The following is a 26,126-nucleotide window of genomic DNA, read 5'->3' on the forward strand; positions in this document are numbered from 1 at the left end:
TGCAGAGCTTGGAAAGGGTCAAGCAGTGATAACGAAACTGAAAGTAGTCCAATTGCAGTCGGATTACTCAATATAAATTGAAGTCCCAACGGAAGTGAGAATTTAAAAAGGAGAAGAGAAGAGATAATGTGATCAACTGCTCTGCCGTTCACAACAAAAACGCCTCTGACTTCCACGGAAAAGAAAAGAAAAAAATCCCTTTTCTTTTGAACGCAAGAAGACGCCGGCGGAGACGACTGGAGAGCTACTTCCAAAAACAATGGGACGTCGTGATTTATTGCCTGATAGATGTTTAAATGCCCTGCTTATTCTTGCTTTAGACATGGACAGCACAAAACCGTTCAGGGAGTTTGTTAAAATCAGCCAAGAACCTGATCAGGCCAGCTAATACTTCACCTCAACTCCTTTGTAACAATTTTACTGTGGTTTTCCACAATGTTCATTTTATTTGTGGCCAGCTAATTGAAAAGGAATAAAATACTTAAAATTAAATATTCATAATAAACCAAACTTTTATGTGTTTGGTTTATTATGAATATTTAATTTTAAGTATTTTATTTTATTCCATGGCCCCCCCTACACATTTGCTGGCCACCCCACTGGACACCCCACTTGCCTCAATAAAAAAAAAAAAACAAAAAAAAAAAAACACACTTGCCGGTCAAATAGATTCTATCGTCAGTTATGCTTTTCATCCCAAATCATTTGGGCCAAATGCACAGCCAGCCAGGCCCATGAAGCCGCTCCTGATCTGCCATCACTCACAGTAGTACTATTAGTCTATGCACATTAGACCATTAGTACAATTAAATGTAAGACAGTAAACCTAAGTAAATCAGTAGACAAAGTATTTCTGAGCCTGTATACTACAACAGTATAATACAATCCTGTAATGATGGCTTTTAGTTTTGGTGTCTACCCCAAGAATTGAAGTGGCCCCATCTGGCCCCCCCTATCAGAAATATTTGGAGGCGCCCCTGTCACTAGGACAGAAAGGGGATTGTGTTTGTGTTGCAAGTTTGAAAGGTCCAGCAGTGATAACGAAACTGAAAGTAGTCCAATTGCAGTCGGATTACCCAATATAAACTGAAGTTCCAACGGAAGTGCGAATTAGAAAAGGAGAAGAGAAGAAATTATGTGATCAAAAGCTCTGCCGTTTACAACAAAGACTTTTAAACTAAGAAGACTCCGGCGGAGACGACTGCAGATTCGGGTGAGTGTGTTTAGACATCATATACAATTTATTTAAATTTAAGTCGTGTTTTTTTGTGTTTACCTTGCCAGAACGTCCTCTTCCCCCCCCCAGCAAATTGAGAAAGTCATGTCGGAGCAACGTCCTGGAATAATAACAGTGAGCATATTTAAGAAACAAAGTCTGCTCTGGTAGATGCGTGTCTGATTCAGGAGGATCTACTCACCGAACGAATGAGGCACCAATATGAAAAAGATAAATGAATATTCTATGGAATTCCTACAAACGTGGAAATAGGATTAATAGTTAAATAGGGGTATCATCAGTGGTTTTAAATGTAAAGGATATTTGTCTTACATTGTTTTTCAATGTTGCGTTCGTCAGAGCGACGGCCGGAGCGGGACTGGCCGCTAATAAGAGACAGGTGCGCGCTCCCGACACTCACCTGCACGGGCTTACTCAACTAGTCTTTTATTCTGGGAGAAACTTTTTCAAACTACGAAATACCCATGAAGGTTTCTTGGTGTACCGTCGAGTAATATTTATTCTTTACTAAGTGCAAGCTACCAATCATTGCATTAGATATATTATACAGAGAGATATTGTTTCTAAACCTGCAGCAGTTTTCTACACTGAAAAAAATACATCTACAGTAAGCGCATGTAAATATAACAGATTTAAATCTGTGATATTAACAATTAAAAATGAAGTTTGTTGCTTTACATGAATACATCTAGTTTTGAACTTAATCTGCATTTGTTCAAAAAACAAGACATTGTGCATTTTTTTTCCTTAACAAGCAGTATTTATGTAATCCCAGGCAATCTTTTCATTTACACACAAACAACAAGCAATGATCTTTTTGTATTTACTTTTCCTTTAACAATTTTAATCTATTGGGCAGATTGACCAACATTTAGATGAAACATTATTTGTTTAAGTAGAACAACCACAGTAAAAAATATCTTGCTTGATCTACTTTAAAAAAACTAAGGCGACATTTTCACATGACATTTTTATGTAGATCAAGAAAGACTAGTCTTTGTATAAACTACTCAATTTTTAGTATGTACAAAATTAATTTGCAAGTAAAGTCAACGTAATTTTTGCAAGTAAAGTCAACTTAATTTTTTCTTTTCTTTCTTTTTTTAAATTTTCTTTCTTTTTTCTTCTTTTTTTCTTTTTTTTTCTTTTTAAAGTCAACTTAATTTTGATAAATAAAGTAAACTTAACACAATTAAGTTGACTGTACTTGCAAAATATATTATTCACATACATAAAATTAAGTAGTTTATACAAAGACTAGTCTTTCTTGATCTACATAATAATCCCATAAAAGTTGACTTATTTCTTTTAAGTAGATCAAGCACAATATTTGTATCAGTGTATTGGAATAACTTATATAATGAGATAGATTTGAAAAACACATGGGTCTTGTCAAGAAAATGTATTATTACAAACAAAGTAAGAGAGGTTACTTTTAAAATACTTCATAGATGCTATCCAGTCAAGACCAATCTTATTAAATATAAGATAAACATTGACACACTCTGTTCTTTTTGTGGTAATGTGGATGAAACAATATCTCATTTATTTTGGAATTGCACATATATTCATGTTCTCTGGATTGACCTTAATAATTTTATAAATGCTAAAGTTGATTCTTCCTTTAAATTGAGCATTCAACATGTACTATTTGGTGTATCAAAAAATGATATGACAAGCCCAGACAAAGTATATTTAATCAACCTTCTCTTAATTATTGCTAAATATCATATTCACTGTACTAAATTTGCTAGCCAACGTCCAAATATAATTGTTCTCAAATCTGTATTAACATCATATTCAGAGCGTAAACCCCAAAGCGGTTAAAACGAGAAGCTTATGTGAAAAATACAATATTTCCTGTAACCTCAAAATATAACCTCAAACCTTCTATTTTATTTATTTATTTGATATATAATTTACTGTCCTTAATTTGTAACTGCATTTTAGCCTGAAGTTTTGTACCTTTTCTGTATATATCTGTCAATAAAAAAAAAACGATGGTCCGTCGAGGCGATTTGATGATTGAAAATTGATCATGTCAAATGAAATCAAATCATCAGCCAGTGTCTTCACATACAAACTCGTCCCTTATTTTATTTATTTATTTTTTTATTTTTATGCTTTATTTCATTCATTAAAAGAAAAACAAAACAGTTCAATGTAATTACAACAAATCTCTTTCCCTGAATGAAAGGAAACAGAAAGAAGACTAAGCTTATTGTGTCTGTCCCTTTGTCCTAAGAAATCAAATTTCAATTAATGTAATAATAAACAAAAACAAATGTCAAATTATGCAATTAAAAAAAAACCCACTTTCCAATAAACGTAATTTAAAAAAAGTTATAAAATAAATCAAAATAGCTGTCGTCAAACACAGATAGTCGGATTCTTTTTTGATTCAAAGAAAAAAAATATGACTGGGGCTAAAAAGAGAGAGAGGAAAAAAGAAAACCCACCATTATCATGATATTTCTTCATCAAACTGGCTTTTATTATTCTTTTAAATGTAATGTTTGATTTGCATTCTTTGGCTTCTGTATCCAGATTGTTCCATAAACTGATACCTTTTACAGAAACACAAGGCTCCATTAATATCACTTTCAGGTGTTATCCTGATTGCAGTCATAATAGTAACAAAAATATTAATATCAATAATAATAATAATGATAATGATAATAGTAATAACAATAATACTTATGATACGATACTTATGATGTGAAACATAAACTGTATATCTTTCATATCATAATAATACAGTGTTAGGTTATTGCTCTTCTGTGTCTATGATGCTTCCAACATGCAGATATAACAAAACAGTCACTTTCACAAAAAAGGAAAAGAAAAAAATCTGAATAAAAAATGATGTATACTGCATTTCATAAAGGTAGAAAAGCATATTCACTACGACTCACTAGCTTTTACTCCATGAACAGCTCACCCCTCCATGACCCCAGAGACCTGACTTGTTAGTTGGAGCGCAAAAGGCCTGAAGGTGGCACTATAAACCTGGTTGCAATTTGTACCTGGATCTGGACTCAGTAGTCAATAAAGGCATCTGTTGCAGTGTAATGTGAGCAAATCATTCACTTGAATGACAAAAAAAAAAGAACTGTTTTTTTTAAAATGAGTATTCCCCCCCTCCACCCCTCTTTTTTTCTTCTTCGGCCCATCAGGTCTGCTGGATGACCCGTCCCCATGTGTCTCATATGTGTGACTGTGATTAGGCTGTATTAAGCAAAGGAAAGACGGCCTGTCCTCTATTAGCGGTGCTCCAGCAGGGCCTGTGTCCAGCTGTACTGATCCTGCAGGACGGCTTTCAGCAACCCAACAGAGCAGCTTTTGTACGATAAATCTTAACAAGCGGCCGGCCAAATTAGAGTCACGCACAACCCTGTGAAGAGTTGGAGGCCACGGGGCTTATGGGAACTGCAACGTCTGTATCTCAGCCAGTCGGAGCGAAATCAAGCGTTAGGGTCTTGGGGAGTATAGGAATATCCGGTGCAGTATGGAGAGGTGGCAGTGCTTGCTGCTGCTGAGCACGATAACTTTAGTGGCTTCCTCTGGAGAGGTGACGAAAAATGACGACGACGTCGACCTTGTCAGCTTTCTGAGAAATATCTACCAGCAGCTTGGGAGGGCCGAGCCGTTCATCATCAACAGAGACTTCGAGGTAAACTCCCCGAAAGAAGAGCTGAGACGTCCAGAGGAGCCGACAGGCGTCCAGCAGGTCAAGGATGAACCCGTGAATCCGAGCAGAGGCGGGAACCCTGGACCGGTGGCGTCGACCAAAAATGGACAGATAAAGGGGATTAAGGTGGATAAGGCCTATGCATTTTATGGGGTACCATATGCAGATCCCCCCGTTGGAGCTTATCGCTGGAAGCCCCCCAGACCTGTGAGCCCTTGGCCTGGGGTGTACAACGCCTCCTTCCCTCGGGCGGCATGCATGCAGGTCTGCAATAGGCCTGGCACTGAGGAATGTCCCAAAATGGTAAGCAATTTGATAACTTTTTACTTACTGGTATTAATTGCTTTGTCTAAACAAACTAAATTCATGGGGTCCACCCTCCAGATCATGTGCTCAGCGCCCTGGAAATGTATATATATATGTATGTATGTATATATATATATATATATATATATATATATATATATATATATATATATATATATATATATATATATATATATATATATGTTTGGACACACCTTCTCATTCAAACAAATGGGGAAGTGTGTCCAAACTTTTGGTCTGTACTATACATAGTATATACTATATATATATATATATATATATATATATATATATATATATATATATATATATATATATATATAAAGAACCACTTGTATTTTGTATTTCTTTTTTTTAAATATTTTTATCCCGATTTTTTTCCCAGTGCTCCTACCTAAGTGACAGTCCTGGGCATTTTGTATTTCAGTGTCAGATTAATCCGCGTGTATCAAGCAACAGCTTATTTTCCAAATGAAAATATAGACAGAATCAGTCCAGCAAATGTCCCTGACATTTACTGAAGCAATGACTTTTACCAACACACGCACGCACGGCGCACGCACGCACAAACGCACGCACGCACAAACGCACGCATAAACGCACGCACAGCGCACGCACGCACAAACGCACGCACGCACGCACGCACGCACGCACGCACGCACGCACGCACGCACGCACGCACGCACGCACACACACTTAATTATTTAGATAAGCTATAAAGAAAAGTTAATTATTAAATAGGATTGTCAGCAAATAATTGTGAGGAAATACAAAATCTTGTATCTCCATCTCTTCTCCCTGGAAGCAACCGACTGTCTCTGTTCAGAAGAAAGAAGGTGAGGACGAGCGTCTATAGACGATAGCAGAAGCAGACTCACTGACGTGGTTAGCATGTAACAGTGAGTCTGACTGGTCATTGTTTCATCTCTGTTTTATCAAAAACAATCTGAGACCACCGACAAAACCTACACGCCTATCGTTGTTAAACTATTACTCGCTTATTCGTTGTTTTCATGCAGATAAAAATGGTAAATAACAGAGTTAAAGGTAAAATACATTTCAAAACTTCCGTAAAAGCCGGTGTCTTATTGAGCTCAGGGCTTTTCAGTCTTGGCCTCATAGCATTAGGGCCTAGGCTGCACTGCCGTTCACACAGTTCTGCCGTTTTTCCAGCTTCCACAGAATCCTTTTACTTTTAAAAGGAAATCATACATCGCTGACTGTTTCACAAACAGCTGCAAGACTGTTGCAGCGTAATAAGGTAAACTGATTTTTGGTTGTTGTGGTATATAAACGGCTCCAGCCGAGGTCTGATGGGAACTCATCCACATCGGTAGATGTCAGGTAAGTCTTCTTATACAACCTACATTTCTTTATCATAATTTAAGTAAAAGGCAAAAACTTTAGTCCAAAGCAAATGAAAGGGGGTGGGGGTTGTCTTCCTTGTGTTTACAATCCCAGAACCCCCTTTCTGGCCCTCCACCATATTGAGAAAGATGCATCCTGTCAGCTCAACGTGCACGGAAGCAGCATCCCAGAATAACATTTCTGAACACACTGCCTCAATAAACAAACGTTGCCTTTACGCCAAACTTTTTAGATCTAAGACAGATTGCGATTTACTCGCCAAATGAGTCATGTACCAATATGAAAAATATGATAAAATGAGAGTCATTGTTTCAAAAAGGTACAATATTGGCGCTTTTACACTAGTAGCTACTTTTTCTGTAACTACTCTGCCGAGGTTCTAAGCTGCTGAGTCGGCTGTATCTGACATCATCACACTACAGGCCACTGATTGGTCGGGGACTTGGAGTCAGACGTCTGAGTCAGGAGGAGGAAATCAGAGAAAGAGACTCTGACGGATTCTTGTTCATTTTATTCAACCAGCAATGGCAGCAAAAGTCTGTTTGGTGATCCAACTCTGAGGGTCAGATGTTCATAAACCTGGTGCTGAGGAGAGAATTAAAAAGATCTAGACGGAGATAAGGAACGACCAGATCTACCAGGAGTTCAGTCACTTCATAGCTGCTCACGGCTCCAGTTGACTTTTCAGCAGAGCAGAGACAAACTAACAAAAAAAAAAAGCGTCGCCCCATGAAGCTTCTCTCACTCTCATTTTTTAACTTGATATTGAACACAAGTCACAGACCCAGCAGCACATCTATCATCTCCTCCAGGTTCTACATCTTTAGACCCCGTCCACACGTAGCCGGATATCTGCGGGTATCTGCTAAACCGGAGATATTTTCCTACATTTTGACCTGTCATCCACACGAAAACGCAAATAAACGAAGGTTTAAAAAAACTCCGGGCAAAGTGAAGATTTTTGAAAACTCCGTTTATGTAGATGCGTGTAGACAGAGACAACCGGAGTTTTGCGTTTTCGAACGTCACATTATGCGCCAAAACAACAACAAATCTGCTCTGACGTGCGACTTTTGTTTACTACAGAACTACAGATGATACAGCATCTGTTCTCCAAGCTATTAAATAAATGGTCTCTGGTCTTGACCACCGCTTACTGCGTTACACCGACACAGAGCCTACACCGTAGGGTACGCGGCGACGCGCACCCTACGGTAGCCGCGGAGCCCCGGTGCCCGCGGTGCCAGCTGCGCCGCGGAGGTGCAGCTTCCCCGGGAGCCGCAGATGATCTACAGGTTAGAATGCTTATGAATGTGGTCGAAAACGCAGATCTTCGGTTATGTGTGGATGCAAATTTTTTTATAAACGGAGGGGGGAAATATTCGTTTTTAAAAATACCCGGCTACGTGTGGATGGGGTCTTAGTGTTGTTGTCTTCCTCGTTCAGATCACACAATCAAATACGTCACAGCAGCTTCACTCCAACCTCCTACTTCTGATCTGGGTATCGAAAAGAAATGAGGGCAAGGCGAGTGGAGTCGGGCTGAGTAGGTACTAGTCTTAAAGCGCCATATGTGATGATAGGTGAAGTGATGCCGCTCAAACTTTCACATAAAGCTGCGACCAAGTGACATCAGGGCTGAATTTCACAATAAATTCCAGAGTAACATAAGGTCAGCAAGGGAAAAGCTACAACCTCCAAACAACCAGCATCAACAGCATGGGCTGTGCATGGAACTATTAAACAAGCATGAACCTTAAGCTGTTGGGGCTGCTGGAATAGTGTGACGGGAGGGACAACCCCGGTGGTCATTTTGGAGTCATTTTATCATTCAATTCTTTATCAAAATAGCAACAGTCACTAAGGATGAGACCTATCCAACAGAATCTCACGCCACAGGTTATTATCCTCGTTTAGAAATGTCTTAACGGATAACATCGCTGCATGAAAGCAGGAGACAGAGATCAGTTACTCTTTTAGTTTTGTTTTGGTCATTTACATTAAAGATGTTTGCATATACACACTGTATATGTATACACACATGTATACACACATATGTATATATATATATATATATATATATATATATATATATATATATATATATATATATATATATATATATATATATATATATATATATATATATATATGTACACATTTCCCTTTTTTTTTTGACCAAAAAGGTATAGGCTGAAGCCTCATGGCTTATTTTGCCTATCCTTTTCAACAAAAGGCAGACTACAGAAAAGGAAAAAAGATACTAATAAGAAGAAAACTAAGCGAACGAACAAAACAAAGAAAATGAACAAAGAAAAGAAGAAAATAAATGTGGTCACTCACGATTGAGGACAGCATAATTTAGACAGTTGGATATTTAATATCAAGATAATTTATATTAGTGTTCTACAGTACGTATATTTATCTATTATTTTATTATTTTTTTACTCTGGTGGGCAACAGGATAGTGGGATCTAGTCCCATGCATTCTGCTGTTATTTAGCTCTTCTGCACTAATGGCACTTTCTTCTATCTCTGCTCTACTTTCTGCACAGACAGGAAGGAGTGCATGTTAGTTACCATGACAACAGTCAGGATGCATATCGCTCACTCAGAAATATTCTCACATTTTCATCAGGTTTTCCTTTTATTAACAATATTTAATAAATTAATTCACTACTAATACTAACTAATGATAGTTATAACAACAACAATAATAACAGCATTAATAATAATTAATAATAATAGCAATAAAAGGGAAGCGTGGTGGCTTGGTGGTTGGCACTGTTGCCTCCCAGCAACAAGGTTTCTAGTTCAAGTCCCAGCAGGGGTCTCGCCGTGTGGAGTTGACATTTCCTCATCTGGCTTGCGTGGATTTTTTCTGGGTACTCTGGCTTCCTCCCGCAGTTAAGGGACATGCATGCAAGGTTAATTGTAAATGATAAACTGCCTATAGGAGTATGTATGGTTGTTTTTCTGTATGTGGATGGATTGGAGCCCCCTGTGCAGGGTGTACTCCTGCCTTTCACCCAAGCATCTGGGCTACGCTGCAGCACATCCCCACGACCCTGAATAGGAATAAGTGAGGATAGTTGATGTCTAATCATTTTTATTATGAAACACTTTTTAATGCATAACATACACCAGATTTGGATTTATTCGTCTATCTAAACCTAATGCCTTGGGTAGCACCGTTGGCTCTCAATTATGGCGCTTTTCCACTGGTATCTACTAAGCCCGACTCGACTCGCCTCCACTCGGTTTTGCGCTTTCTCACCAGGAGTCTAACCGTGCCGAGTAGATACTTTTTCTGTATCTATTCTGCCGAGGTTCTAAACGGCTGAGTCGGTATCTGACATCATCACACTACAGGCCACCGATTGGTCGGGGGGTTGGAGTCAGACGTCTGAGTCAGGAGGAGGAAATCAGAGAAAGAGACTCTGACGGATTCTTGTTCATTTTATTCGACCAGCAATGGCAGCAAAAGTCTGTTTGGTGATCCAACTCTGAGGTTCAGATGTTCACAGGTTCATAAACCTGGTGTCTGAGGAGAGAATTAAAAAAGGGATCTAGACGGGCGATAAGGAACGACCAGATCTACCAGGAGCTCTGTCTCTTCATAGCTGCTCACGGCTCCAGCTGACTTTCAGCAGCGCCGAGACAAACTAACAAAAAAAACGCATCGCCGCTTGAAGCTTCTTTCACCCTAATTTTTTAACTTGATATCAAACACAAGCCACAGACAGAGCAGCACATCTGTCATCTCCTCCAGGTTCTACATCTTTAGTGTTGTTGTCTTTTTCGTTTAGATCACACAATCAAATACGTCACAGCAGCTTCACTCCAACCTCCTACCTCTCATCTGGGTATCGAAAAGAAACAATCTGATCCAGGTGCTGAATTGTTATGGAAAAGAAACCAGGCCGAGTTGAGTCGAGTCGAGCCGAGCTGAGATGAGCCGAGCTGAGATGAGTAGAGCTGAGATGAGTAGAGCTGAGTAGATACTAGTGTAAAAGCGCCATTAGAGGGTCTGAACTTGGGACGAGACCTTTCTATGTGGAGTTTTTATGTTCTCCTTGTGCTTGTGTGGGTTTTCTCCGCGTGGCAGTGCCCACAACCCGCCACCTTTGGCCACCTCCCAGTCCAAAACCATGCACACTGTTTGTCCATGTGTGACTCTGTGATGGACGGGCAACCCACCCAGGATATACCATGCCTTTGGCCCAAAGATAGCTGTATTTACAATACTTACTATAACCCTGTAGCCCGACATCCGCACCATACACAAGGGAAGTTGTATTAAAGCATGTGTAAGTGATTTCATGGATAACAATGATGGTAAGCTGAGCCACGTGCATCTTCTTGTCTCCCAAAAAGGTCAGTGAAGATTGTCTCTACGTCAACATCTTCGTGCCGCTGGACGTGGACTTCAGCGCTCCTCTGCGGAAACCCCTGCCTGTCATGGTGTGGATCCACGGGGGTGATTTCATCGCTGGTTCTGCCTCCAAGCCAATGTTTGATGGACGCTTCATCAGTAACTTCACACACACAGTTGTGGTTAACATGGAGTACCGACTGGGTAAGGAATTTGTGGTTAGCGTATGAAAACTGGAAACCTTTCTGTGTATGAATGGTACTTTACATTCAGACTTAGTTCAGTTCATGATAAGCGTATGTTTGCCTGCACACATGTCTGTCTTAGACAGTAGTGTGGATAATTTGTGCATGCCAGTATATTAGACAGTCTTCCTGCGAAGCTGATAACAGGAGCAGTGACACGTGAACGCTAATTTGGGATCCAGGGGAAATGAATGTCTTGTGCCTGAGTTAATTACGTCTCGATGATCATGTGATTTTTGTGAATGCTTCAAGGCGCATTTGGATTCCTCGTGTCCGGCAAGGATCCTCACACCTCAGCTACAGGGAACTATGGGATTTTGGACCAGCAGGCAGCTCTTCTGTGGGTTCAGCAGAACATTGCTATGTTTGGAGGAGACCCCAGCAAGGCAAGCGAGCGTGTTCCCATAATCCTACACTTCAGAAAAAATAAAGATAAGGGAAATTAAGCCTGATTTAAGGTTCTGCGTTAAACCAACGCAGAGCCTACGCCGTTGCCGTGACGCCGTGGTGAATCCTTTGGACTTCTCCGTCACTCCATTTCTCCACGGTGCAAAACCCCCCCAGAGTGCTAGTTGATACTTTGTTTAGCTTCCGGTTTTTCCGGTCAGAGTGAATCAAAGAGATGAGGACAACTATATTGCAAAAAACCAAAAAAAAATAAAAAAATCACACACACGCGAAAAAAAAGAGTGCTGAAAGTTCACTACTGCTTTACGAACCAGAACCGGAAATGCGTTGCTAGTTGCTACCAAGCAAACCAATCACAGCCCTCCCGGTCTGCGTTGGGTCTGCGTCGCCTTGACGCGTAGTTACATTTTTTGGGAGGTGCACGTCCGGCTACGGCGTAGGCTACGGCGTAGGCTACGCCGTAGGCTACGGAGAGACTCCCGCGTAGCCGCGTACCCTACGGCGTAGGCTTAACGCAGAACCATAATTCAGGCTTTAGTCGGGATACTTTTTGAATATCAGTGTGAAGGGAAGGTATTTTGGAAAAAAGTTGGAATAAAAAAATCACTGCTTGAGATCATTTATGTTGGTGTTTGAAGTCCCAGCCAACTCAAAATCTCAGATACAGCACAACCCCGTCACTTTGTAATTAAGTCAACCATTTAGATGGGAGGGGCACTGTGACATCACAGATCCAGAGCAGGTGAGGATTCTCCAGGGAGCCTAGCCTAGTTAGCATTACCCTTACCCATCTTAATCTCCACCCAGATTCTCACCATGGTGCATTTGCTGTACGTCAGCAGAGGTAACACAAGCTTTCACGTAGATTAGGAAAACGTATAAATTGGAGTCAGCCGGGGGAACTTCCCCCCCAACTGCTATGAAGACAGCAGTAAATACATGGCTGAAGAGGGAGCTTTAGTACTCTATCTCTGTGGACTATTACCAGAGAATGTGAAACATTTCACTAAGGTCCATCACAAGATGCGGAGAGCAGCAGTTGAGTCCTGGTCGTTGATCTAAACCAGGGGACACAGACTCCAGTCCTCGAGGGCCGCAGTCCTGCATGTTTTAGATGTCTCCCTGCATCAATAATAATAATAATATAATAATAAAATGTATTTATATAGCACCTTTTTTAACAAAGTTACAAAGTGCTTCCCAAGAACAATAAAATACATCAATATAAAAATACAGAGCATAGTGGATAAGAACACAAGACAGCAATAACCAAGTCTAAAATGAATTAAAGCTGCAAGCAGCGATGAACGGGCCCTCGCATCCTTGTGAACGTTCAGGCTGCAGTGTGTGCGCTTGTATGACTTGCATGTAGATTCTTCAGGCCTGGACATTTAGCGGATGACACCACCCACAACTCTCTATATCAAACCATTCAAAAGTTATGGCAGAAAGTAGGAACTATCAAATATGGACCAATCAGATGAAGGGGGGGCGCGCTTTTTGCCATCTATCGTTGCCACCGTAACGCTTTTGACTGAGAAAAGTAATGCGCATCATTGCAGGATCGAGACGCACATTTTGATGTATAACACACCTGGGTGCACGTTACGGTTCGGGCGAAGAAGCGGCCGAAGAAATGGCATAAATTACAAGATGAATTCAAAATGGCCGACTTCCTGTTCGGTTTCGGCCATGGCTCCAAGAGACTTTTCTTTAAGTTGTGCCATGATACAGGTGTGTAGCGATTTTCGTGCATGTACGTCAAACCGTATTGTGGGGCTTGAGGCACAAAGTTTTCTAGGGGGCGCTGTTGAGCCATTGGGCCACGCCCATTAATGCAAACCATTAAATATCACATTTTTCGCCAGGCCTGCTTGCGTGCAAAATTTGGTGACTTTTGGGGCACCTTTAGGGGGGCAAAAAGACCCTCATTTCGTTGGAAGAAAAACGAGAATAACAAAAATGAGAAAAAGGAGATAAATTCCTCCAGATACAATAGGGCCTCGCACTGTAAGTGCTCGGGCCCTAATAATATTCACACCACAATAAAAGCTTTTCTAAAAAGGAATGTTTTTAGTAAAGATTTAGAAGCAGTGGGGGGTTTAGCTGATCTGAGCAGGTAAAGAGTTCCAAAGTTTGGGCCCTGGGAATGATCAGAAGGCCAGAAGGGCCTTTATAGTCAGCAATATAATTTTAAAATCAATGCGATATTGAACAGGAAGCCAATGAAGGGATGACAGAATTGGAAATCAATCCTTGGAAATCAACACACCTGTTTCTAATTAATGGTCGTCACCAGCTTGTCATCAAGGTCGGGACAGCTCTGGTGTTGACACAGCTCCTTGTATCACGGTGTGCTGAAGCAGGGTAGCATCTAAAACATGCAGGACTGAGGCCCTCGACGACTGGGGTCCGAGACCCCTGATCTAAAGTGTTTCAACCACTGGACCTCTAAATCATTTGAGACATTTCTCCCACCCCTACTCCTTCCCCCACCCTCACACCCGACATCGGTAGTTTGTGTTGTGCCATTTGTGTCAGGTAACAGACATCAGGACACTTTACAGTCACATGGTTCATCAATACAATTACATTTTATTTATATAGCGTCTATAACAGTTTTTTTTTTTTTAGTTTATTTTGTTGGGCAGTTATCTTGGAGATTGAGTTGATGCCATCTAATTTTAAAAGAACTATTTTTAATTTCTATATTTCTATATTTATTTTTAAAGCTGCTAAGCTGCAACTATTTTTTTAATTTATATTAAAATGGGGTATTTATTTTACTTTTACACAAATATAGACTGAAATAGGCCTACAATTCACAGTTTAATTTATTTCAAAGTACGCCTACAAATGCACACTCCACTTATTTTGTTATATTTAGGGGTTGTAACAGCTAAAATAAATAAAAGATTATTCTTTTAAATCTCTGTTATTTTTTGCAGCTCCCGAAGATATTTTTTGTAGAAGTGGGTGCAAAATGGCTCTTTTGATAATAAAGGTTGCAGACCCCTGGTCTATTACAACAGAAGTTGTCTCTAGGATCTTTCCATAGACCCAGAACATAATCCCCCGAGCAATTATTACATAAACAATAGCAGGTAAAAACTCCCCTAGTGGGAGAAAAACCTTAAGCCAAACAGTGGCAAGAAAAACTCCCCTTTAGGAGGAAGAAACCTGGACCAGGACCTGGATCATGAGGAGGGACAGTCCTGCAGGAGGCCAGCTCAACATCAAACATGCTTTTGCTAACATTTTAGTGAAGCTATTATTGCATCAGCGATGAAAGCGTTATCTAGTCAGATTCCTCCTACATCTTTATGTATACTGTAGCTAAGCAGGTGTAATTTAGATTATTTTAACATTCACTTCTCTTTATATTTAAACCTTCTGATGTGCTCCGCTTTACCAGGTGACAATAGTCGGGGAGAGCGCAGGCGCTCAGTCAGTGAGCCTTCACCTGATGGTATTGAGCAGCAAGCATCTGTTCAAACAAGCTGTCCTGCAGAGCCTGCCCTTCTCCATCCCGCTGAAGACCAGGTGAGGAACTGACAGCTCGGCTCATCCGGAGTCACTTTTTTCTTTTCCAGAAATTTAAAAACTAAAATTACATAAATAAATAAAAGTAAATAAATACATACAATTTTACATCATAAAAAAGATTGATTCCTGCTCACCTTATAAGTGTAAGAGGAGATTTATTTTTGTTAAGAAGGTTATTTTGGTAATTCAGGGTTCATTATTTTATAAATATATTCTTTATATTCTGATGTAAATCAGGGACTATAATGACACTAGTCAGTTTATCTGTAGTGATTAGTCTGTTTTAGATTGGGCGGAGTGATACAGCACAAGGTGCTGTGTTGATGTTCTAAAATCCTACACTGTTGAGGGACATTAAAGTACACTGGAACTCAGCAGAAGTTTCCCCGTGTTTATCCTACTCACAACCCCAAAAAGGTTTAATTTAATATGGTATGGCTTAACTCCTTACATAAGTAAAAGTTCAGAGCTCAAAACCGCGCAAGAGTCCCGTGATCGGGACCAAAACGGTACTAGTTTCTACTGAGCGGAGTAAGATTTTGGTCCGCGGGTCGAGGCGCGGTCGGATGCGCGTTACTAGTCAACACAATAGATTAATATTAATAACCCAATATGGCGATACAGTTTGTCACCTCCACGACACGTATTGTGACGTTTTTGCATCGCGAAATTTCGTGGCACGATATATTGTTACACCCCTACTAATGAATGAGGCGTGTGTTTCTTGGCTGTTCAACGGTCCTGTCTGGTCTCTGAAATGCTTCCAAACAACTTTCATCATCTCATCTCTTTCCTAGACACGACGCCCTGAAGCTGGGAAAGGACTTTGCCAAACAGACCAACTGCACTGTGGACGACTTCGTCTGCCTGCTGTCTCTGGATCCAAAGACGGTCCTCACCGCTCAGATGAAAACAAGTAGGACTCCACCAACCTCTTGATCAGTGGCGGCTGGTGATAAAACATTTTGGGGGGGCGCACTGGCGAGTGGGGATTACAACACAACTATAAACTCTACTTGAACATACATTTTTTTATGTTATTTTTTATTACATATTCCTACATATACTACATATACATATACATACACATACTACATATACATGTAGCATATTTTACATAAACATACTTTAAAATTTTCAAGTACCGGTAACAAAATAAAATATTTGAACAATTTTTCAGATTTTTTCAGTATTATAGAGAGATATTGACAGATATTGTCTGAAAAATGGTTCAAATATGTTATTTTGTTATTTGAAAATTTTAAAATTTGTTTTGTTGCTGAGAAAATATGTTTCTCTATTTTTCTTATTTTTGTGAGGGGGGATATATATTGTTTTTCGGCACTACCTTGTTCTCTAATATAACTGCCAACTGAGATAAAAACAACTCAAGATTTTAAGGTTTTTACTAAAAATGTCAAAGACTGGTTGAAGCAAAATCAGAAATGTACGCATTTTTAATCACCTGTAACCGCTAATAGGGTGCTCTCTTGCAAGCTGAGAATTGTAAATAGGATATAGCTTTGCATGTTGAAAATTGAATGTATTTTTGTATTAATTTTCTCCTTTCTTTTGTTTTTTTGTTTTACTAAAAGCCTAACTAGGGACAGGAGATGGAAACTAGCAATAGCTATAATCTCTGTATGCAGAACATCAGTCACATTGGCTTGTTTGTAATGAGTGAATGTGATCACATGTAAACCTGCATTGTCCCTATTAAATAAAATAAATTAAAAAAAAAAAGTATATTAGTGCGTGTGTGAATGAATAAATGAGACGTAAAACGTACATTTCTTTGTATAAAGGCGCTTTATGATAATAAGTCCATTTACTTGTATTAGTTTACAGCGCAGTCTTGCCACATCCAATATGGCGGCGTCGTTGACATATCACTAGCAGCTCCATGGGGCGGATACGGATGCATGTCGATGGTTGTGACTCCGTTTGTAGCGAGTGACAGATGCAATCGTGCGTCTACACTGTCAGGGATGTGACTTTGATTGACGGCTTATGAATCAATCAGATTGGATGAAGAATTACAGAAAACACGCTGAGTGGCGACGGGCGCAGAGAGCTGTGCCCGTGGCCGCAGATAAAACGCAGGATATCGTGTGCATGTCTACAAAAGATGCAAGATGGGGATAGAATTATCTTCAGAAATATAAAACAAAATTGTTAAAGCTGAAGTATGGGCCTTTAAAGGGACTATTAAAATGCTATTAAAAGGCAACATAAAATCTTAGGTTGGAAAGATTATTGATCGGTATCTCTGATTCTGTGATGGCCAGGGCTTATTTTCTGGCTCAGTGGTTGGTGTATTTGTTGGTGAGATATATTCTTTCTTTTGTTTTGATTTCACCTAAAATTTTAAATCAATGTTACTTTCCTACAGGTACTAAGATCGTGAATCCGTTCAGGTTTCTGGAGGTCTTCGAGACATGGGGTCCATTTATTGACGGGGAGCTGATTAAAGAGCAGGCTATCACCGCCTTCCAGAAGGGCAACTGGCAGAAAGAGAAGACTTTGCTCCTGGGTGTGAGACACAGACACAGACACATACAACATATAAAATATGATGTTTATTATCATTGTTGAAAGCCCCTACTTTCATCACAAGATGGATCGGATTCTGAGGGAAAACACAGATTACGACTGAAAAAAGTAAAGTGATAAGGAGAAAAATTGTAGAACTCATTTATCATTTCCTGTATTTGAAGATAAAACATTTAAACAACTTTACATACATCACATTAGTCATTAGCAGGGAGATAGTTAGACTCCTAAAATTAGTCAGGGGGGGGTAAACTTTTTTTTGGATGGTCTTTGTTGTTGGTCTTTGAATGTTTTTTTTCCCTTTTTTTTCTTACAACAGAATTTTCAATTAAAACTAATTAAAATAACATATTAAGTGTGTGGTTGATTATAGTTCTTAGAAAGAACATTTGGAGATGGCAGGTCAGACTTTTCTTAAAAAGTTAGAAATAAAAATGGGAATAAATTAATCTCATTATTCTTCTTCTTATTCTTCTTATTACGATACTATTATTATTATTATTATTATTATTATTATTATTATTATTATTATTATTATTATTATTATTATTATTATTATTATTATCATTATTATCATTATTATTATTATTACCGTATTGTCCCGATTATAAGACGACCCCCTCTTTTTCAAGACTCAAGTTTGAAGAAAGACTTCTTGAACACCAAATTCAATTTTTATAGAGAAAATAATTACAGTACATCTGAAACAAATGATTATAACAATATATTCGACAGAAAAAGCATGTTATTTTGACTATTTGAAATCATTATCTTGAAGTTTGCATCATAACTTCTCCTCAGCTGCCGGTTTACCTGCCGAACTTCCACCCTCTTTTCTCCAGATTGTCGCTACGTTTCTCCACTTTCTGTTATCTCTTCTCTTATTTTCTTCTCTTTTCTTTCTTATACTATTTTTTATTTTTCTTCTTCGTGACAGGGGTTCGCTTTGGCCTGGGGAGTTAGGTTCAGCATTCGCTTAAAGATATCTGGCGCCATCTAGCGGTGTAAATGGGTATAACGTCTAGACCCCGAATGTAAGACGACCCCCACTTTTTCAGTCTTATTTCAATGCAAAAAACCCTGTCTTATATTCAGGCCAATACGGTAGTACGATATCATTATGGCTCATATTCGTAGTAATAATCTAAAATCTGGATTCCTCTTTGCTGGATTCCAACAGGTCCTTCTTATAAGGAAATATTGATGCTGAAATTCTTCCAATCGTAGGAAAGCTGAAGGCAATGTTCCCCGCTTTCATAATGACCTTTTTCAAACAAGAAACAATTAGACCTCAGAAAAATTTGCAGCAGAATCACAGCGAGGCCACAGGCGACACAAAGTGTGCTTGTTTGTAAAGGTGTGTTATCTGCTGTGCAGGTACAACTGCAGAAGAAGGGGTGCTCTTCGCCTACGGGGTCTTCAACAAGCCGGTGTCTGCCCTGGAGTGTGCCGTGTATATCGCAGTCATCTTTAAACAACACGCTCTGCAGATCCTCCACCACTACCTGCCCATGTACATGGACGCCGACCGCAGGATCATGCTAGCCCAGGTAAGAGCAGATCAGCACAACCTCCTAATGTCTGTGTTGATGCTGGTAACCAAGCAGGAATACACATCTGTATATGTAAATGTAAATGTACTTTATTTATATAGCCCTTTACAGCCTCTCTACACTGCAAAAACTCAAAATCTTACCAGGAATATTTGTCTTATTTCTAGTTAAAATGTCTCATTTTTAGTCAAAAAATCTCATTATTATTAAAATAAGAGTCATTACCAGAAAAATAACTTGTTATTTGACAATTTTCACCTGTTTCAAGTAAATGTTCACTTGAAATAAGTAGAAAAATCTGCCAGTGGGACAAGATTTATCTTCTCATTACAAGCAAAAAATCTTGTTCCACTGGCAGATTTTTCTACTTATTTTAAGTGAAAATCTACTTGAAACAGGTGAAAATTGTTGTTTTTTTTGTCAGTGATGAGTTTTGTTTTAAGTGTAATGAGATATTTTTTGACTAAAAATGAGAAATTTTAACTAGAAATGAGACATATATTCTTGTTAAGATTTTGAGTTTTTGCTGTGTAGGTGCGCCAAAGTGCTTTACAGAATAAAACATACAGAAATATAACCATAAGACGGAGCAAAAAGATAAATAGAATAAAAGAAAAAGGGTAAAAAGTGTCACCACACTACTGGGTATTAAAAGCCATTCTAAATAAATAGGTTTTAAGCCTTGATTTAAAAAGGCCCAGGTCAGAGATTGAGGGGGGGGGGACAATCAAAAAGGCTGGGTCCCCCCAGCGCTTGAACTTTGACCTGGGCACGTCCAACAACAGTTGGTTTGAGGATCTCAGCCCTGCCAGGCTCACGCACCGTCAAAAGCTCCTATAAATAGGGCGGGGCAAGGCCGTTGAGGGCTTTAAAAACAAACATTAAAAGTTTAAAATCAATTCTAAAACGGACAGGAAGCCAATGGAGTGAATAGAGGACCGGAGTAATGTGCTCACGTCTTTTAGTGTTAGTTAAAAGACGGGCAGCTGCTTTCTGCACTAGTTGAATAGCTAATAGAGGACTTGGAGATGCCAACATATCAGAGCATTACAATAGTCTCAACTGCAGCTGATTAGAGCGTGAACAGCTTTCTCCAGGTCGTGGCGATTTCAAAAATCTTAATGGGCTAAGTACTTTGTCAGAGATGATGTCAAAATATAATTCTTTACGTGGTATGTAACACAAGAGGTTTCATACTACACCAACAATGAAAATAAGTAATCCAATCAGGACAACTCATGTTAAAATGTCCTGAATTTAAACAGCAAATCAGGACTCATCCGTTTAACCACAGTTGTCCGTTACTCATGACAAACATGAAAAATAATAAACTAGAAAAATGATTCTTCCTAGCTTTTAATCTGCATTGGACCAAGTGAAACCTTGCTTTTAGTAAAACTGACCTTTTGTTATGAATCGGGCACATAAAATGTGGAACAAATGTTCCGTTCTTTGCAAGACAAGTTACATTAACTTTGTTTCCCCTTTAGTGAGAACTGTACCAGAATATTACACTTTTTCTAATCTGCAAATATTTTGATGATATCTATCTTTATCGATCTGCATGGTAAACTTGTTAAAAGAATGCAAATCTGAACAAATTGTGGCATAATTGTAGCTTTAGTTCCATAATTAGGTCGACATTCATGGTCTTGAGTTGAATGTTTCGGTGACTGGTGGATGGATCACCAGGAAATTTGGTACTTCAACACAAGCACCAGTCTGCATAAACTGTCATTAATTATTGAAGATTCCCTGCCCTTGGGCCTGGTGATTAATCACAGCTGCTAACACGCTGCAGTGGAACAAGGATGTGGAGTCTCCGTCCAGCATGGCTGTGTCGTCATGCCGATGTGTTCATGCCAAAGCACTGAGCAGCTGCCGAGGAAGGTGCTGAACACTTGTCAGTGAAGGTGTAAAAAGCTATTTCTTTTTTGAATTTCCCTCAGCGCCACTTTTCTTTTTATGTGACCCACCTCATTGCTAGGGTTGCCAGCTCCCTGAAAAATAAATAAGGGACACTTACCCGATTACCTTCACCCTTCCTGGCGAGGTGAATTTTTTTAGCCCCTTTTTTTGTGAGTGAAACGATTTTTTAACTATTTGACTCGAACCCGAATTGAATTAGATGCATATTTTTGAATGCCATGAACACACGGAAAACAAATTATTATCCAGCAGTTCACTTTAATACAAAATAACAAAATTAACTGAATAAAATAAGTATCCTTCTTAAACACAAACCTGTCCCGCTTAACTTAAAATTGTATAAATCAATATAAAACAATAGAAAGAAGCCTTCCTGTAGGCCCACCACCCGCAGGAAGGACCATGGCAGGCCGGTGCAATGTGGGCTGGGTAGCAGTCGTGGCGGGGTGCCTCGACGACCCAACCCCTGGACCAAAACCTTCACAGTGGAGACATGGAATGTCACCTCGCTGGGGGGGAAGGAGCCGGAGCTTGTGCGTGAGGTTGAGAGATACCGGCTAGAGATAGTCGGGCTCACCTCCACACATAGCTTGGGCTCTGGAACCCAGCTCCTTGAAGGGGGCTGGACCCTCCACTACTCTGGAGTTGCCCAGGGTGAGAGGTGGCGGGCTGGTGTGGGCTTGGTTATAGCCCCCCAGCTCAGCCGCCATGTGTTGGAGTTCACCCCGGTGAACGAGAGGGTCGCCTCCTTGCGCCTTCGGGTCGGGGATAGGTCTTTCACTGTTGTTTGTGCCTACGGGCCGAACAGCAGTGGGGAGTACCCGGCCTTCTTGGAGTCCCTGGGAGGAGTACTGGATAGTGCTCCAACTGGGGACTCCATTGTTCTACTGGGGGACTTCAACGCTCACATGGGTAATGACAGTGATACCTGGAGAGGCGTGATTGGGAGGAACGGCCTCCCCGATCTGAACCCGAGCTGTGTTTTGTTGTTGGACTTCTGTGCGAGTCACAGTTTGTCCATCACGAACACCATGTTCAGGCATAAGGGTGTCCATCAGTGCACGTGGCACCAGGACACCCTAGGCCGGAGGTCAATGATCGACTTTGTTGTCGTTTCATCTGACCTTCGGCCGCATGTCTTGGACACTCGGGTGAAGAGAGGGGCTGAGCTGTCAATTGATCACCACCTGGTGGTGAGTTGGATGCGCTGGCGGAGGGAGAGGTTGGACAGACCGGGCAGACCCAAACGGATTGTGAGGGTCTGTTGGGAACGTCTGGCCGAGCCCTCTGTCAGGGACATCTTCAACTCCCACCTCCGGGAGAGCTTCTCTCGGATCCCGGGGGAGGCGGGGGACATCGAGTCCGAGTGGACCATGTTCTCTGCCTCCATTGTCAACGCGGCGGCTCGAAGCTGTGGACGCAAGGTCTCCGGTGCCTGTCGTGGCAGCAATCCTAGAACCCGGTGGTGGACACCGGAAGTACAGGATGCCGTCAGACTGAAGAAGGAGTCCTACCAGGCTATGTTGGCTGGTGGGACTCCTGACGCAGTAGATAGGTACCGGCAGGCCAAGCGGGCCGCGGCTCGGGCAGTCTTGGAAGCAAAAACTCGGGTCTGGGAGGAGTTCGGGGAGGCCATGGAGGAGGACTTTCGGTCGGCCTCGAGGAAATTCTGGAGGACCGTTCGGCGCCTCAGAAGGGGGAAGCAGTACTCTGCCGGCACCGTTTATGGTGCTGGTGGGGAGCTGTTGACCTCGACTGGGGACATTGTCGGACGGTGGAAGGAATACTTTGAGGATCTCCTCAACCCGACTGACATGCCTTCCACTGAGGAAGCAGAGGGTTGGGGCTCGGAGGCGTGCTCATCTATCACCCAAGCTGAGGTCACCGAGGTGGTTCGTAAGCTCCTCGTTGGCGTAGGGGACAGTACCGCTGGGGTGGCAAACCGGGGTGGTGGTCCCTCTTTTTAAAAAGGGGGACCGGAGAGTGTGCTCCAACTATAGGGGGATCACACTTCTCAGCCTCCCGGGGAAAGTCTACGCCAGGGTACTGGAGAGGAGATTACGGCCGATAGTCGAACCTCGGATTCAGGAGGAACAATGCGGTTTTCGTCCCGGTCGTGGAACACTGGACCAGCTCTATACCCTCCGCAGGATGCTCGAGGGTTCATGGGAATTTGCCCAACCAGTCTACATGTGTTTTGTGGATCTGGAGAAGGCATTTGACCGTGTCCCTCGTGCCATTCTGTGGGGGGCGCTGAGTGAGTATGGAGTCCGGGGCCCTCTACTAAGGGCTGTCCGGTCTCTGTATGATCGAAGCAGGAGTCTGGTTCGCATTGCCGGCAGTAAGTCAGACTTGTTCCCAGTGCATGTTGGACTCCGGCAGGGCTGCCCTTTGTCACCGGTCCTGTTCATAATTTTTATGGACAGGATTTCTAGGCGCAGCCAGGGGCCGGAGGGGATCCGGTTTGGGAACCTCAGGATTTCATCTCTGCTTTTTGCAGATGATGTTGTCCTGTTGGCTTCATCAGACCGGGACCTCCAGCATGTGCTGGGGCGGGGGATGAGAATCAGCACCTCCAAGACCGAGGCCATGGTTCTCCACCTGGAAAGGGTGGTATGCCTTCTCCGGGTGGGTGGAGAAGTCCTGCCTCAGGTTGAGGAGTTCAAGTATCTCGGGATCTTGTTCACGAGTGAGGGAACAATGGAGCGTGAGATTGACAGACGGATCGGTGCAGCGTCCGCAGTTATGCGGTTGATGTACTGGACCGTCGTGGTGAAGAGGGAGCTGAGTCGAAAGGCGAAGCTCTCGATTTACCGGTCAATCTACGCCCCTACCCTCACCTATGGTCATGAACTGGGTAGTGACCGAAAGGACAAGATCGCGGATACAAGGGGCCGAGATGAGTTTCCTCCGCAGGGTGGCTGGACGCTCCCTTAGAGATAGGGTGAGGAGTTCGGTCACCCGGGAGGAGCTCGGAGTCGAGTCGCTACTACTTCACATTGAGAGGAGTCAGCTGAGGTGGCTTGGGCATCTGTACCGGATGCCTCCTGGACGCCTCCCTAGGGAGGTGTTCCAGGCATGTCCCACCGGGAGGAGACCCCGGGGAAGACCCAGGACACGCTGGAGAGACTATGTCTCTCGGCTGGCCTGGGAACGCCTCGGACTCCCCCCGGAAGAGCTGGAGGAAGTGTCCGGGGTGAGGGAAGTCTGGGCATCCCTGCTGAGGCTGCTGCCCCCGCGACCCGGGAACGGAAAAAGCGGGAGAAGATGAGTGAGATGAGTGACAATAGAAAGAAAGCAGAACATCCATTCTGTAATGGTGCACATTTTTAGTGCAATAACAAAAGAAAGTGTGTAGAAAACTTGTAAACATATTTGTGCCTCAAAGGCCATGACTGAAAGCAGCTCAATGCCATTTTCCATTGGCATTTTATGACTATTTTCTGACTCTCACAGTAATACGGGACAAAGTGCTTCCCTTTTCAGCTCAATACGGGACGTGGACTTTAGTTTATAAGTATGGGACGATTCCATTTTTCAAGGGACAGTTGGCAACCCTACTCATTGCACTTTTATGGCTGATAAATCTCAGGAGCCTGTTAGCACGGTTTGCTACTTTTGATCATCCAGATTGCAATTAAAGTCCTTCTGTTGAGTGTTGCTTTTATGATGTTTGATGTTTGATGTTGTTATGATGTTTATTGTAGATTGTGTGGTTTCTGTCACACAATTGTTAGTAAAAAACTGTAATCACGCAGGGCCATTAATACGTCTGAACAGACTTTCGATGTTGAAATACAGTCAAGTAGGTTATGCAAAAAAGAAAAGGGGGAGCATGTGGACTATTACCGGCTTCTGTTCTGTTTGAATGTCGTTTCCTCTAGTGAGTGAAGAGTTTACACTCAGCCACAGCCTGCTTTTTTGTGATCGACTGTTTTTTATTATTTTGTTGATGCATACAATTAGTCTAACAATTATGAATGCAATTGTATAGCAAGAACCTTTAGATCACCCGTCCCCCCACCCACCCTGTAGTGATCCAACAAGATGAGGACTCAGATACAGATACCCGGTACTGTCTGCAGTCTGACCAGGAACTGAGCTTTTGCTGCTGTGTGTGAAAAAAGAGAGAAAGTTGCTAAATCTTCCATAAGTCAGGCTGGTAACATAAGAAGAGATGTAATTGTGAACAAAAGTCTGGCATGAGTCATGACAATCCTCCAGATGTCAGTGCTGCTCTTCGAACATTAAAACACATGCTGTAAACTCCTTTTGCCTGCAGTGGGCGCTGCAGCTCCAACACATCCCGGCTTGACTCCCAGCAGCTTCTCAGCTTTCCATCACTTTCATGGTAAAATATAGAGACAGGTGGAGTCACGAGGTGGATGTGCTCCCCACTAAACAGTTTATAGTTTTATTTGGATCCCATTAGCTACAGCAAAACTGCAGCTATTCTTCCTGGGCTCGGACACATAATACACAGTACATTACAACAAAAAATTAAAAGCAAACCTAAATAGGTAGCATATAAAAAAAAGAACATAAAATAAAGAAAAAAAAGTCATTCTGTTTAACATTTAGATATAAAAACAATACATATTCATACATTTTATAACATCAACACATTTAAACAATGTATAGTTATCACAGTTTGCACCAATAACCATTTTGAATAAATATTAATTTATATATATATATATATATATATATATATATATATATATATATATATATATATGTACACATGCTCATATACGATCTACATTATTTATTTGTATATTTAATAATAATTAAATAAGTTTTATCTGTATCTGTCTATGTATTTTATATGTATCCAGCACTTATCCGGCGCTACCCTCCTATGTGATTTTGTGCTTGTGTTGATCTCTCAGAT

At 41.2% G+C, this 26,126-nt stretch overlaps 1 protein-coding gene across 1 annotated transcript in view; it reads left to right on the forward strand.

Moving 5' to 3' along the window:
- The first annotated feature begins 1,187 nt into the window (after nt 1–1,187).
- The window catches only part of LOC133424195 (cAMP-regulated D2 protein), a 37,786-nt gene continuing 12,847 nt past the window's right edge, over nt 1,188–26,126 (forward strand). Inside the window, exons 1-8 of the mRNA XM_061714652.1 lie at nt 1,188–1,213; nt 4,414–5,231; nt 11,001–11,202; nt 11,496–11,629; nt 15,067–15,194; nt 15,995–16,113; nt 17,590–17,730; nt 19,128–19,300. Coding sequence (XP_061570636.1) covers nt 4,746–5,231; nt 11,001–11,202; nt 11,496–11,629; nt 15,067–15,194; nt 15,995–16,113; nt 17,590–17,730; nt 19,128–19,300 — 1,383 coding nt within the window. The 5' untranslated portion in view covers nt 1,188–1,213; nt 4,414–4,745. The remainder of the gene's footprint in view (nt 1,214–4,413; nt 5,232–11,000; nt 11,203–11,495; nt 11,630–15,066; nt 15,195–15,994; nt 16,114–17,589; nt 17,731–19,127; nt 19,301–26,126) is intronic.

The sequence above is a fragment of the Cololabis saira genome, chromosome 23 (assembly GCF_033807715.1).
Source record: "Cololabis saira isolate AMF1-May2022 chromosome 23, fColSai1.1, whole genome shotgun sequence".
Lineage (NCBI taxonomy): Eukaryota > Metazoa > Chordata > Actinopteri > Beloniformes > Belonidae > Cololabis > Cololabis saira.